At 43.0% G+C, this 15799-nt stretch overlaps 1 protein-coding gene across 2 annotated transcripts in view; it reads right to left on the bottom strand.

Moving 5' to 3' along the window:
- Positions 1-11893: 11893 nt before the first annotated feature.
- GPR65 (G protein-coupled receptor 65) overlaps positions 11894-15799 on the bottom strand; it is an 8791-nt gene continuing 4885 nt past the window's right edge. For both annotated transcript variants that reach the window (XM_020911408.2, XM_070469739.1), the window contains exon 2: positions 11894-13576. In XM_020911408.2, the coding sequence (XP_020767067.2) occupies positions 12096-13121 (1026 nt within the window). In that variant the 5' untranslated portion in view covers positions 13122-13576 and the 3' untranslated portion in view covers positions 11894-12095. The remainder of the gene's footprint in view (positions 13577-15799) is intronic.

The following is a 15799-nucleotide window of genomic DNA, read 5'->3' as shown; positions in this document are numbered from 1 at the left end:
CGGAGGCCACAGGTGGAGGACTCAGTCCCAGAACACTGCTCGCGCCCCACTTCAGGTGCCTGTCACCAGTAGGAGCAGCCCAGGGCACCCACAACTTCTGTCCACTTTGACTACAAATCAGAGGCTCCTATCGGCTTCCCTGGGGGCTCAGATGGTAAAGAACAGGCCTGCAACGTGGGAGACCTGGGTTCAGTCCTGGGTCTTTTCCAACAAGTCTGCTCTTCACATCACTTGGCCAAAGTATTGGCACTTCAGCTTCAGCATCAGTCCTTCCAATGAACACCCAGGACTGATCTCCTTTAGGATGGACTGGTTGGATCTCCTTGCAGATCAAGGGACTCTCAGGAGTCTTCTCCAACACCACAGTTCAAAAGCATCGATTCTTTGCTGCTCAGCCTTCTTTATAGTCCAACTCTCACATCCGTACATGACCACTGGAGAAACCAGAGCTCTGACTACATGGACTCTGTCAGCAAAGCGACGTCTCCGATTTATAACACGCTGTCTAGGTTTGGAATGGTCCTCTTCCCAAGAAGAATCATCTTTCAGTTTTGTTGCTGCAGCCACCGTCCACAGTGATTTTGGGGCCCAAGAAAATAAAATCTCACTCTTTCCACTTTCCCCCCATCTATTTGCCATGAGATGGGACCAGAGGCCATGATCTTAGCTTTTTGAATGTTGAGATTTAATCCAGCATCTTCACTCTCCTCCTTCACCTTCATCAAGAGGCTCTTTAGTTCCTCTTTGCTTTTTGTCATTAGAATGGAATCATCCACATATCTGAGGTTGTTGACATTTCTCTTGTTGGGTAACAGGGCACAGAAAACGTATTGTGCTTTTGTGAATAAAAGACATTTTCACCTCTTCCTGCTTTAACTCTCTCATCGCGTTAACTCAGCTACTTTGGGGAGAATCTTTCAAATACAGTCCATCTCTCCTAGCTCCTCCCATAAAGGCCCTGGAGTGAAAGAGGTTTACATTTTTTTCAGCGGCAGGAGAAAGGCAAGGTTAAGCCTCTCACATGGCATCCTGTGAAAATTAGGAAAAAAGAAAAACAAACCTGTCTTCCTTAAGACACTTTCCTTTCAGTGGCGGAACATTTTCACACTGATTTCCTTAGAACACATTGCTGCCATATGCTCTAAAACTGCCATAATGAATGTGCAAATCTATGATGTCTGTGGGACGTGGGGTGCCCCATAGAGGCAGGTTTTCTTGTGCAGTGCTCAACCTGCACAACTGTATGCTAATCTCTAGTTCTGGACCCCACTGCTGTGCATCACGAAGAAGGCACTGGCACCCCACTCCAGCACTCTTGCCTGGAAAATCCCATGGACGGAGGAGCCTGGTGGGCTACAGTCCATGGGGTCGCGAAGAGTCAGACACAACTGAGCGACTTCATTTTCGTGTTTCACTTTCCTGCATTGGAGAAGGAAATGGCAACCCACTCCAGTATTCTTGCCTGGAGAATCCCAGGGATGGCGGAGCCTGGTGGGCTGCCGTCTATGGGGTTGCACAGAGTCGGACACGACTGAAGTGATTCAGCAGCACCAGCTGCAGCTGTGATCAGGATGAACACATAACTTCCCCCAGAGGCTTGCAGCCGCCTTCAGGAAAGCACGTTCTTCACCTTAACTATTCTCCCCTACCCTCTCTGAAGTTTCTGAGAGTCAGCAGAAACGCCTCAGGTCAAGAGGTTCATCATTTGCCTCTGAGGTCCTCATTCTACTTTTTACTGCCTCCTCCCTACGGCCCACTGGGGTCGGGTGGCCAGGCTTTTCCACTTTCTTGTGTAACAGGAACTTACTTTTATATCAAATCTGCATCATCACTTCCCTTGGCTTAGAGAAAACTCCAAACTTAAGTCATCCACGCCTGGTTCTTGACATGAAATGGGAGTGCAGGGCATTTCAAAATTCTTTTCTTTCTCCATAACGTCTGGCTTTTGAGACGTTGCTCTCTAGAGACAATTAATACTGGCTTCCTTTTTCTAACCAAAATTCCGACCCCCTCTTCCTTTTCCTGAAGCACAAAAGCTCATTGCTTCAGGGGGTAGGTCCCTTGGGTGGCAGTATTTTCTCGATTTGAAAATATATTAGGAAAGCTCTCACAAAAACTGTATTAGGGGGTCTTTTTCTTGAGGTACTTTATTGAGGGATATAAAACAGGGCCAGAGACTGCAATGTCTTGACGTTTTCCTAAAAGCTCCCTGATGTGAAGCCTTGGTGGGCATTTTCTGAGTCCTGGGTCGTAGCAGAAAACAGTTTCGGTAGTTGTTTTGCAGCCGTTTAATAAGGGCTGCTGATGTCACAGGCAGGCGCTGTCCCGTGGCCCTCCCCGCACACCTCGGCAGTCCTGTTTGCAGACAGCCTCAGCCTGTAGCTTACATCACCCTTGCTTCCACCTGCCACATTCTGTTAGGACATACTGGGGTTCAGAAAGGGCCTGACTCAGACTGCCTTGGAGAGTAAGGAAGCGGATGTGGCTCATGTCACTGCTACGTGCAGAGAATCGGGGAGGGAGAAGGCCCAGCTTCAGTCCTCTGAGACCCCGAGTTCTCAGGGCTTCCGGGTGTTGGCTGTTCCACGACCACAGAATGGCCGCGGATGTTCCAGGAGACGCGTCTGCATATGACGTGAGTGAGTAAAGGCGCTCAGCCGTGTCCGACCTGCGACCCCATGGACCGCTGCACGCCAGGCCTCCCTGTCCATCCCCCGCTCCCGGGGCTTGCTCAGACTCACGGCCATCGGGTCGGCGATGCCATCCCACCCTCTCACCCTCTGTCGCGCCCTTCTCCGCAGTGGATACACGTCAAAGCTACGTTCTCAGTTCGTTCCACCTTCTTCTTCCCCTGCTGCATCCGCAAGTCTGTTCTCGCGTCTGCGTCTCCATTCCTGCCCTGCAAATAGGCTCATCTGTACCATTTTTCGAGATTCCATATATATGCTTTAATATATGATATTTGTTTTTCTCTGTCTGACTTACTTCACTGTGTATAACAGGCTCTAGAAAACCATAATTCAAAAAGACACGTGTACCCCAATGCTCATTGCAGCAGTGTTTACAATAGCCCGGGAAGCAACCTCGATGTCCATCGATGGATTGAGAGACTTTGATCAGCTTCACTTATGTACATGCTCCGCTCCTGAAGCCAAGAACCACATGGGTTTTGAAGGGAATGTTTACCTGATGGATAGGCTTGTGGGTCATTGGCTGGCTCCTAGTCAATCTCGTCAATGAGCCCTGGGCCTCACGATAATCAGGGGGGCCGCAAAGAACAACGGAGGTTCAAAGAACTACTTTAGGTAGAACTACTTTAGAAAGCTTCCATAACGTCATTGTCTCTGGAGATCATTAGAGACTGGAAATCGAAGTTCCCGCCTTGATTTTCTCAGCATCATTAAATCTCTCTGATTCTGGCGCAAACCTGAAAAAGGACACCCCAGTGATGACTGAAATGGAATTCCCTGTAGCTTGGTGGTATGTGGGCTGGGCGTCCTAACTAAGTTTATTTGTAGCACTGAATGGGTGAGAAGAGACACACATGGCATTGCATAGTTTGCAACAAAATTTAGTCCATTTATGAACATTTGACTACAAATTTAAAGAAAAAATATTTTAAAAAAATTCTCATGAGCACAGAATGATAGATGCTAATCCAAATAATTCTTGTTTTTACCAATTTAAAATATCATCGCTAATATTTGTTTCTATTTCACTTTAACAAATGTAAGAAATATTAATTAAAACTTTCTTAAAAGAAAACTGTTTCCCCTTAACCTTATTTTTCCATATAATCTTATGAATTTTCGACTGAAAATACAAATAGTGCCAAGGGTTTCAGAAACCTAACTCTGCAGTTAGGACAAAGAGTGAAACTGTACCATTTTTAGTTGATTCCACTAATTGACTTATTATTTCTTCATTTAACAAACAATTCTGATTATCAACACCCTTAGCAATAGTCCTTTTAGGGGTCAGAGCAAGGTTAGTCGAGCAAGAGAAAGAATCCCTGCTTATTCCAGACCCTGTTTGGCAATTCTTTCACCCAAGGAGAGCCAGGAGAATGCAGGAAGGTGCTAGGTCTTTCCGTCTTATAGTCCTTTGGAGCACAGGGTGTCCCAGCTCCCTTCTTGGGTAAATGACAGACAAGCACGGAAGGCATTGCTCCAAAGTTTCAAAATAGCTTTCCTTAGCATCAGTGTCATTTCCGTGAGTGGGTGAGTGGTATGACAGAGGACGTTTTGTTATATGTGTATTTAAAAACACTAAGAAAGCTTCGTAGAGCTGGGACTTGTTATGTGTATGCATCTAAGATTGCCGGGATGTCTCTCTGTGACATTCCTACAGAGGTACTTTTTAGTCCATTATTGCAGGCCTTTGATTCGATTCATTTACTCATCCAAAGAATTCAGGGTTTCCAAGTTAATCTATCTGTTAGGAAGTGTCAGTAGTCTTGGAGCCAAGACCAGAAATTTTGCAGTAATTTTGAAAAGGATTCTTTTAGAAAGCTGTTTACAAGTTCAATTACATTTCCAAGAAGGATCAATGAAATACTGGGAACTAAAGTTAATATTTTTCACAGCATCGGCAAGGCCAGTCACTGCAGAGTGAGGTTTCTTGATTGTATTTGATTTTGCAATTAATTCAGCACATGGTTCCTAGATAATGACATTTCTCATTTATTCTAAAGCTTGCACTGAGCAAAGACACGGAAACTTCTCCAGCCTATTCCTTTATTGACTTGCTCTTTGAACACCTAATTGCAACATTATTTGAGGAATCATAATCTATTTTTAAATGTGTAAAAATCCACTGATGCTTCATAAAGAGCTTATGAAAATTGTAGGCAGAGGAAAAGTAAATTATAGGCCACAATATGTTTAATGATATGCAAATACTGTTAAACTAGAACATGATTGTATTACTATTCTTTGGGGAAGAACAGATTTAAACAATTCAAAATAGCAGATGTAAGTTTTTAGTGCTGAGATCTAATGATAATAAATTAGAAATGGAAAGTCATACATATACTGAATTACATCTTGACTTTCATAGATTTTCATTTCATCAGTGTAGACAAAACTGCAGACGGCTCCCAGCTCATATTTTATGTTTCTCTTCATGTGAAAGGTGGCCAGTATTTTCTTCAGTGGGTAAGATAGCTAAATTAGAACAAGTCATCAATGTTATAGCCACAATCCTGCAGAAATTATGCAATTCAGTCTGTGTTCTTGCAGGTGTAAACTGACCAATTTATCCAGATTGGAAAAAAAAAAAAAAACAGAATGACATAGGGAATTTGGTCTGGTCTTTATTGCTAAATCGTGTCTGACTCTTTGTGACCCCAGGGACATTAGCCCACCAGGCTCCTCTGTCCATGGAGTTTTCCAGGCAAGAATACTGAAGTGGGCTGCCATTTCCTTCTCCAGGGAGCTTCCCGACCCAGGGATCGAACCCAGGTCTTTGGAGGAGGTCTGTTTACTGAGCCACCAGGGACACCCAAACCCAGTGAAATTATCTAATGGTTACCAAGCCTCTAGAAAGCAAAGACATAAAGAATACAAACTGAATTTCAGCGCTTGCCCCCATTCACTTCCAATTCATGGGGAATCTTTCTTGTTTCTTGGTTGTAAAAATGTCATTCTTAGTTCCTCTCTGCTTTTGGGGAGTGGCCGCTGTGAGCTACAAGGTCCTGAGTAGAACACGATCACCACCTGCTGGCTACAGACAGGGATGCTGTGGGAATTTTCTCGGCCAGCAACAAGTGATGTCGTCAAAAAGGGATCTTGGAAAAAGAAGAGGAATCAACGTCCACGTCACTTTTCCTGCACCTGCGTTTGGCCCTGTGTGGCCTTTGTCAGCTTATTCCTGAAACAAAGGGGCCTTCGTGTAACGCAACTGAAAAACAACCCTGTCGCGCTCCATCAGTAAGGGTGTGAAATGCCAAAGAATAAAAGGAAAAAGAATTAACTTGGATCAGGTTATTTACACTGTGAATGAAGAATAAAACTGGACACCCCTGCTTCCTTTTAAACTGACCTCCTATTATTTTCCCCCAAAGGTTGTCAGCCCAGAACATGTAAATAAAATCTCCCAGTCAGAACTGGATATTTTTCAGAACAGCAGAGCGATGGAAACAATGCGTATATGAGTTTCCTTACCACGGCCTCCTTGGCAGCCACTTCTGGTTGAAGGAGAAAGATGGGAGGAGGAGCGAAGAATCTTCGCGATGTCTCCCAGCTGCTGATCCAGTCAACAAGCAAATAAGACACCCACATGCGCATTATTTCCGAAGGCAGAGGTCATCTGTGTCCTTGTTGGTATGGCTCTTGTTCAGCCGCTAAGTCATGTCTGACTCTTTGTGATCCCATGGATTGCAGCATACTAGACCTCTTACAAAACAGTATGAAAGTAGAGTGAAAGGTCCCAGGGAATTTTTGCCCATTTGTTTTTGTGAGATGGTGTGGGTTGCTTGTGTGTGTCTATGAATATGTATTATTTGTGTGCTGTTGTGTCTATTGTAGGAACAGACTTCTGATTCACGGCAGGGTCAACTGATGAACCTAGACAAAGATGCCTCTTATCACAAAGGCCTTCCTGGGTCAGGGTGTTACTACGGCCGCTGTGTTTCCATAGCAACCTGTGGATGGGTTTCACTAGAAAAGAGCAGAAGCCCCATGCATAAATGACTGATGACAGTGATGACTGGAAAAAAAGAAGCCCAGGACAAGATAAACACGTTATAAAATGAAATACCTACATGCTGTGTTACAAATTCCGTTTTAAAATAGGTACTTTCTAATTAAAAGTGTATAAAGTCAAAAGAAGTAATTGCAAATAATTGCTTATTTGATCATAACATGAAATATTAGAGAGATAGTATCTTGGGGGGAATGTTTAGCTTAAATTGGAAGAAGTGAATAAATGAGGCTGGAAAGGGAGATTTTCTCAGCATGCTCCTGGGGAGGTGATGGTATGTAATTTGAACAAAATGAGGTGGTCATTTTTTTATGTCTTTTAACTTGTTCTTCACCTGTGGTGGCTCAGATAGTAAAGCATCTGCCTGTAATGCAGAAGACCCATGTTCGATCCCTGGGTCAAGAAGATCCCTGGAGAAGGCAATGGAAGCCCACTCCAGTACTCTTGCCTGGAGAATCCCATGGACAGAGGAGCCTGGTGGGCTGCAGTCCATGGGGTCACCAAGAGTCAGACACGACTGAGCGAATAGCACTTCGACATCACCTGTGAAGCTTGCCCCAGACTAGGGAGGGAAAAAATGGAGATTTAAAAAAGCCTGCTCTCAGTCTCTTTACTAGCCTATCCAAGATGCCTAATTGAGTTCATTCAAATAAAAAAAAATAGTATTTTTGAAAAGGAAACAAATATAAAAGATGTACTGGACTCTGCCTCTCTGTTTATAGTAATGACCATAAGCTGCATCTCCTCGAAGTTGTAAACTCCTAGAAAGTGAACGTGAAGCCCCTCAGTCGTGTCTGACTCTTCGGGATCCCGTGGACTGAAGCCTCCCAGGGTCTTCTGTGCATGGGATTTTCCAGGCAAGAGTACTGGAGTGGGTTGCCATTTCCTTCTCCAGGGGATCTTCCTGACCCAGGGACTGAACCTGGGTCTCCTGCATTGCGGGCGGAGGCTTTACCCTCTAAGCCACCAGGGAAGCCCCAGAAACTCCCAGAAGCAGGCTCTATTGAGAATGTGGAACCAACAATGAAGGCTCTTCGGTTATCACAATGGACTTGTTGACCCATCTGGAGGAAGTAGCCACAGCCATGGTGTGTGGGATCCAGCCCTTACCAGCTCATGTTGCTATGTTCCTACCCCCAGAGTCCCTCCAGGGACGATCTCTTGGGTCAGTTCAGTTCAGTTCAGTTGCTCAATCGTGTCTGGCCCTTTGCAACCTATGGACTGCAGCACACCAGGCTTCCCTGTCCATCACCAGCTCCCGGAGCTTGGTCAAACTCATGTCCATCGAGTCAGTGATGTCATCCAACCATCTCATCTTCTGTTGTCCCCTTCTCCTCCTGCCTTCAATCTGTCCCAGCACCAGGGTCTTTTCAAATGAGTCAGTTCTTCGCATCAGGTGACCAAAGTATTGGAGCTTCAGCTTCAGCATCAGTCCTTCCAATGAATATTCTGGACTGATTTCCTTTAGGATGGACTGGTTGGATCTCCTTGCCGTCCAAGGGACTCTCAAGAGCCTTCTCCAACACCACAGTTCAAAAGCATCAATCCTTCTGTGCTCAGTTTTCTTTACAGTCCAACTCTCACATCCATACCTGACTACTGGAAAAACCATAGTTTTGACTAGATGGACATTTGTTGGCAGAGTAATGTCTCTGCTTTGTAATATACTGTCTAGGATGGGCATAGCTCTTCTTCCAAGGAGCAAGCGTCTTTTAATTTCATGGCTACTGTCACCATCTGCAGTGATTTTGGAGCCCAAGAAAATAAAATCTGTCACTGTTTCCATTGTTGGGTATCCCATCACTTGGGTGCACTAATCCTGATGAAGATGAGAATGAAAGTGAAAGTGAAAGTCATTCAGTCATGCCCAACTCTTTGAGGCCGACCCCATGGACCATATAGTCCATGGAATTCTCCAGGCCAGAATACCGGAGTGGGCCCTCTATCCCTTCTCCAGTGACTCTTCCGACCCAGGAATCAAACCAGGGTCTCCTGCATTGCTAGTGGATTCTGTACCAGCTGAGCTATCAGGGAAGATGCGAATAACTGATAATAGTAAACATTTAGAAATCTCGTCACAGTTTCAAAGTGTCTTCACATCTACTTTAAAAGCAAGTGTTCCTATACTGTCCTTGCTGTTTGTAGATACTGAGCCTTAGGGAGAGCAGAAACATTTTCTGAGGTCAAATGGCACATAAGTGGATAATTGCTGGAGTTCTAATCTAATTCTTCTGACAACAAGGTCCCAGGTAATAATAGCCACAAGGTTTTATTCCTTCCAGCAGTACTTTTAGTTAAACTGGGAACTTTAACCAGGAAACTAGAAAGTCTTTCAAAACTAAAGGATAAACTTCCCAATGTTGGGATTGTAGATAATTTTAGGTTATATCGAGAGGTGAGTGAGTGAAAGTTGCTCAGTCATGATTGATTCTTTGTGACCCCAGGGACTATACAGGCGGTGGAGTTCTCCAGGCAAGAATACTGGACTGGGTAGCTGTGCCCTTGTCCAGGGGATCTTCCCAACCCAGGAATTGAACCCAGTCACCCGCATTGCTGGCAGATTCTTTACCAGCCAAGCCACAAGATATCTAGAGGACTTTGCCCTAAATCATATGAGCAACTACCTAACATGTGTTCTCCATGGTTGGCCCTGCTCAAAGGTTTTGACAGCCTGATTTACTTTGGAACTTATAACATGTTAAATTAGTGGTTTTGTTATTAATCATTAAGTAGAACATTCTAAGAGGGCCACAAATTTTTATTGACCCTATCTCTTGATTTAACCAACTGAGGTCAATTTCTAATCAGTTCTCTTTAACAGATCAGCTTAATTACTATCTGTAATTAAGTATAATTAATTATACTATCTGTATGATTTTGTTCCAGAGGTATTGATTCATGAAATAGCTCTCCTTTTCCTCCTTATTCTGGTCTAAATCCAATGACTATCCTGAACTCCTCCCCATGTGTATGTGTCTTTTGCATCCCTAAGGAAAGATATGGTAGGTATAGAGGGAGGGTGTATATGTATGTCTGATTCACACTGTCTTTCAGCAGAAACTACCACAACATCATAAAGCAATTATTCTCTAATTTAAAAAATGCCATGATAAACTGTAAAAAGAAGAATGTTTGAAAAATAGTGTATATATATTTACAAGTATTACAGAATCACTTTGCTGTACAATAGGAATTAATAACATTGTAAATCAACTATACTTCTATAAAAATAAACAAGAAAAATGAAATGGTATGTTTTTAATAAAACACAAAGGAGGGAAAGCAACTGAAGTGAATGTGGGGTTCTAGGGCTTTAAGACAGGACTCTGGACAGCAAGGAGATCAAACCAGTCAATCCTCAAGGAAATCAACCCTGAATATTCATTGGAAGGACTGATGCTGAAGCTGAAGCTCCAATACTTTGGCCACCTGATGTGAAGAGTCGACTCATTGGGAAGGACTCTGACTCAGGAAAAGACTGAGGGCAGGAGGAGAAGGGGACGACAGAGGATGAGATTGTCAGATGACATCACTGACTCAATGGACATGAGTTTGAGCAGACTCCAGCAGAGAGTGAAGGACAGCCTGGTGTGCTGCAGTTCCTGGGATCGCAGAGTTGGACACGACTTAGCAACTGGTTAACACCTGCTTCCGAGGAGCTGTGTGATCTTGGACAAGACAACCTATGTCTGAGTTTCCAAATGTGGGCAAGATTTTTCAGATCTTTTACTTTAACATATATTCAATGTTTGGGCTGCCAATAATTTATCAAGAATGAATGAAGCAACCCAAACTCTTTTAATTACTCTTCATTTCATTGATGTATCTTTGACCTTTAAGCATACATAGATGTATCTCAGGGTGCCCTGAAACAATCTCCTAGTTTTCTAGAAACTTTCTGATCAGAAAAGTGCAAAGATCAGAGGAAGCAACTGGGGCCCCAAAGCAAGGTGGTTTCCTCTTGTGCACCCAAATGATCACGGACAACTTTAACAGAAGATGGAGTCAGTTTGGGCACTAACTGGCTTTTTTTTTCCCAGTGTATATCTAGAAGTTAATTATTAGTCTTTTTGTTATTGGATTTTTTTTTTTCTAATGTGAAGACACAAATGATACCAAGATATTTGCTAGCTGATCAATTTTGGGTACTAGAAGAAACAGATACGACAGAGAAGGAAGAGGCAAGAATAGGATAAGAAAATGTTTAAAATTCTTAAAAAACAATTCAGTTAAGAAAAATGTTTACCTGATACTACTTAAAACTTGGTAATTTGTATAACGAGAAAATATAAATATGAAAAAATATATCAAGATTTTCTAAATACTCTAAACCCCCAAAGAAGTCTCTGCATGTAAGATTTAGTATGATAAATGTCTTTTTTTGTCCACAGTGTATCTTTCGGTCTAGACAGGAAACTTCTGGTAATTTCAGCCATATTGTGTACATGCTTGCTAAGTTGCTTCAGTCGAGTCCAACTCTGTGTGACCCCAGGGACTGTGGCCCACCAGGCTCCTCTGTCCATGGAATTCTCCAGGCAAGAATACTGGAGTGGGTTGCCATGCCCTTCTCCAGGGAATCTTCCTGACCCAGGGATCAAACCTGCATCCCTTGCGTCTCCTGCTTCGGCAGGAGGGTTCTTTACCACTAGCACCCCCTGGGAAGCCTATACAAGCATACTGTACTCAACAGCAAATTTTGAAAGAACCAAACTTTTTTAAAATGATGATATTAAAGAAGGTAAAAAATTCTCTGAGTAGCTGAAAGAAATTTTAAGGCTCATATCCTTTATATCGTGGATGAGGCCTTCAGACTCTCACTCAGAGACAATTTACTTTTATAAAGAGCTCTTACAAGCTAGTGTCTTTGTGACTGTACAAGGTCAAAAAGCTTATTAGATCCTTTCTTTTGTAACCTCACTACTTAACACAAAACCTAGTACATAGCGTGGGCTCGATAAATATTTGTCAACTAATGAGACAAAGAGAAGCAGGATTTAGTAGGTGGTGTTGGAGACAGGTCCATGTGCCTGGGAGGAGTGATTGTCTGAAATCCATAGGAGTGAGAAAATCACCATGACATACACCATGGTTACCGCTTTAAAAACACACGGTCCCATGGAGCCTATGACTTCCTGAGAGATCAGAGCACAGGTACAAAAACAACTGCCATGAGCAACAATGACCCCGAGTCATTAGGAAAATAGTCAATTTTATTTAATTCTCATTTAATACAAGTCGGGGAGCTATACAACGCACTGTTCAAATGTTTCCATGAGGATTAAAATTGTCCCTCAATGGGAACAGTCTGTCTTCTTTCATGTTTGGGTTTCCTTTGCAAAACATAATCTTGATGGCATAACATCACGTATCTTTAAAAAACATACACCTTGGTTCTATTGCAGGATGTCTAATTCTATAGTATCTTTGGTAGATACAGAAAGGACACGTTTTCTTTGTCTTTTTGATTTATTAAGCCTCCCAGTAAAGAACTTTAATATATTCCACATATCTGATCTTCCTGTCTCAGTTATGAAGCAGTAGAGGATTGGGTCAGCAACACAATTTAAACTTGTTAATGCAACTGTGATTCTATAGATCTTATAACTCTGCTTCCCAGACTTGGAATGGTCAAACACTTGTTCTTTTAAGTTCATGTTGTGCTCCAAAATGCTGCGAATCAGCAACATCACATGAAAGGGGGTAAAACACAAGATAAAAGTCAACGTGATACTGATCAGTAGTTTTATGATTCTCTTCTTTTCCCTGTTTTCCGTGGCTTGATTTTGCCGCACAGCTTGGTAAACTTTCTTGTTGCAAGTCATTATAATGACCAAAGGTATCATATAACCTATACACGTCCTAGCAAAGTTAAACCTGATTTGCCAGTTCTCCAAAGGATATTTGTCATAGCATAAAGTAAAGTTGGACTTCTTGGCATCACAATATTCGACAGCTGTTTCATCTTCCCACAGAATAACCGCGTTGAGGATGGTTTCCAAAATCCAGATGGCAAGGCTGACCATGAACGCACATCTTCTCGACCTTAGGAAGAAGAACCGCAGAGGGTAGACCACTGCCAAGTAGCGATCGAGCGCGATGCAGGTGAGGAAAGCCGTGCTGCTATAGAAGTTGAGGTACATGAGAAAAGCGCTCCCTTTGCAGAGGGCGGGGGAGAGCGTCCAGTTGTCTCTATTCCAGGTGTAATTGATCCACAGAGGGAGCGTTGAGGCATAGAGCAGGTCCGAGAGGGATAAGCTGAAGAGGTAAATGCCTAGTTCGTTTTCTTGCTTCGCCTGCAGAAAAGACACACACAGAGAACCGACGTTGGCTGGAATGCTGACGATCACCACGAAGACGTAAACCGCTGGGAACAAGTAGTGATCCAAGTCATGCTGCTCGTCGATGCACGTGCTGTTCATTGCTTCCTCTTAAGGGGCCGATCACATTTGTTCTGACAGTAAACAGCAAACTGAGTCTTGCCTCTTGGTGATTTGCTTTCAACACCTAATTCTCTTTTGCTAAGACTGTGTCAGTTTCCCTTTGCTTTCAAACGTCCTGATTGGTTCATCGATGGTCTTAAAGATGAATGGAGATCAATCTTCACACAGGTATCGATGGGTGGAAGTCAGGGTTCAGGCTCCTGGCAGTCACGAAAGGAATCAGTCGATTTTAAGGTGCAGAAGTCCACACGCTTATTGTCACAGAAGGCTGATAAAGCGCTCTGGAGGATGAACTAGGTTATCCCTCAGTTTTCACAGAGTGCTGTCTTCAGTTTAGTGTTCTTCACAAAACTCAGAGGAGATTGGTGCAAACATGAATATACAAGGTTTCATTTTCATAGAGGTTGGCATCTCTTTTTAAAATGCTTTTATTTCTGTAATGAAAAACAAACTAGAATAGTTTGGATGTTTAAAAGAGACATCATAATTTTTGAAAGAATCTTATTTCATTTATTGAGGATATAAAAATGCATTAAATTTCATACACTGAAGGTGTTTAAAAGGGGAAAATGGTTTAGCAGACTTCAGTAAATGAAATCAAGCTGAGATATTTGACTTATTTCAAATCACAATTATTCAAAGGATGCTGCTGCTGCTGCTGCTAAGTCGCTCAGTCGTGTCCGACTCTTCGCGACCCCATGGACTGCAGCCCACCAGCCTCCGCCATCCATGGGATTTTCCAGGCAAGAGCACTGGAGTGGGGTGCCATTGCCTTCTCTGCAAAGGATGCTGGGTAGAAGGAATTATACTTCCTACTGGACATAATCTAAGAATGCAAAATTAAAGTCAAAAGTCATTTTAGAAGCTATTTTTTTTTTAAAAGATGGCATATTCAGTTATTTATTTGTAATCAGTAAATGCTTTTGAGTGTATGGTAAACTGTCTGATTACAGCATTTCACGTTTTTAATTTCTTATGCAATCTCTGTATAAGGCGCTTAGTTTCAAAATAAGCTTATGAGCCAAGAAGAAATTGTCATAAGAGGTTTGATAAAGTGAAGCATTTGAAAATATAGCAGCTTGTCGAGGCCTCATAAATAATTAAGCAACACTACCTCATTTGTTTTTCCTTTCCTTTCTTTGCGGAGCAATTTACTTTATCATTCTCATACTCTTGTGAAAGACAGGGCAGAATGTTCTCGATTCTGGGTAATATCTTGTGATCTTCAGTTTCTACCATTTACATCTGATTGCTTACAAGTCTAGTTTCCTAGAAAGGTCTGATGTTGTAGATTCAACATCTACAGAAAGAAAAGAAAAAAGAGGGAAGCCGTCCTCCTCGCCACACTAGAACAGAGGAATAGTGAGGCCTGCTGGTGCTTCACTGATTTATCTGAGGGGGATATTCACAGGAAGCTCTGTGCAGTCACCATGCTGGGGAAGGAGGTCATGCCCTCCTCCTGAGTAAGCCAGGTCCAGAGCCCGAAGTGTAAATCACACAGCATGAAACGGAGAACTACAATTCCTGAAGTCACCTAGCGTTTCCACACCTAAAAATGTGAATCAACAGCCTTTCAGATCAGTAGGGAATCCCGCCAGAGAGCGGGGAGCAAGAGCTAAGATCTGAGAGGTAAGTGAGCTGGGTACCCTGAGGCGGATGGGGATCTGGAGGAACTACTTTTGACGGCACAGAACCAGGGACAGAGCGCGGGCCCGCGCAGGTAGCAAGTGGCACTCCATCCTCCAACACATGCTGGGGCCCAGGAGCCTCCACCCTCAAAATAAAGAAGCTAAAAAACCACTTCACAGGTATTTACAGACCGCAGGGTAAGTTGGCAAGTTCCCTGTCTTAGCGTTGCTTCTTTAAGGAATTCTCAGAAAAAACCCCACATCTATCCGTAGCCTCTGGTTGGTCCTCACTTGGGAACTGGGTCTGAGACTACACTATTGGTTTCGTTCTGAAAACTTAAGGTCAATAGTGATTCAATGCTGGATCTATGTGCTCAGCTTTATTAGTCATCAGGGAACTACAGACTAAAACCACAGTGAGATACAACTACATATTCACCAGAATAAATGAAATGAAAAAGGTAGCAAATATTAATACTAAGTCTTGTTGATGTAGAGCATCTGGAACTCTCATATATTGTTGGGTGGGAAACTATTTGGCTCTTATGCAAATCTTATGGTTCAGCAACTATACTTCTAGGTATGTGCTCAACAGAAAGTCATAACATTCCCAAGACGCATGTGGTAGAATTAGAATGTTCACAATAGCATCATTCGTAATATCCGCCAACTGGAATGCCCAGTAGCAATAGAAAAGATGCTTTTGAACCATGGTGCTGGAGAAGGCTTTTGAGAGTCCCTTGGACAGCAAGGGGATCAAACCAGTCCATCATAAAGGAAATCTGTTCTGAATATTCATTGGAACGACTGATGCTGAAGCTGAAGCTCCAATACTTTAGCTACTTGAAGTGAAGAGCTGACTCATTGGAAAAGACCCTGATGCTGGGAAAGATTGACGGCAGGAGGAGAAAGGGAGACAGAGGATAAGATGGTTCAATATCATTGACTCAATGGACATGAGTTTGTTCAAGCTCCGGGAGTTGGTGATGGATAGGGAAGCCTGGAATGCTGCAGTCCATGGAGTCGCAA

This window comes from Odocoileus virginianus, chromosome 6 (genome assembly GCF_023699985.2).
Source record: "Odocoileus virginianus isolate 20LAN1187 ecotype Illinois chromosome 6, Ovbor_1.2, whole genome shotgun sequence".
NCBI lineage: Eukaryota > Metazoa > Chordata > Mammalia > Artiodactyla > Cervidae > Odocoileus > Odocoileus virginianus.
The sequence above is the reverse complement of the archived record's forward strand: the minus strand, read 5'-3'. Positions and strand labels throughout refer to the sequence as shown.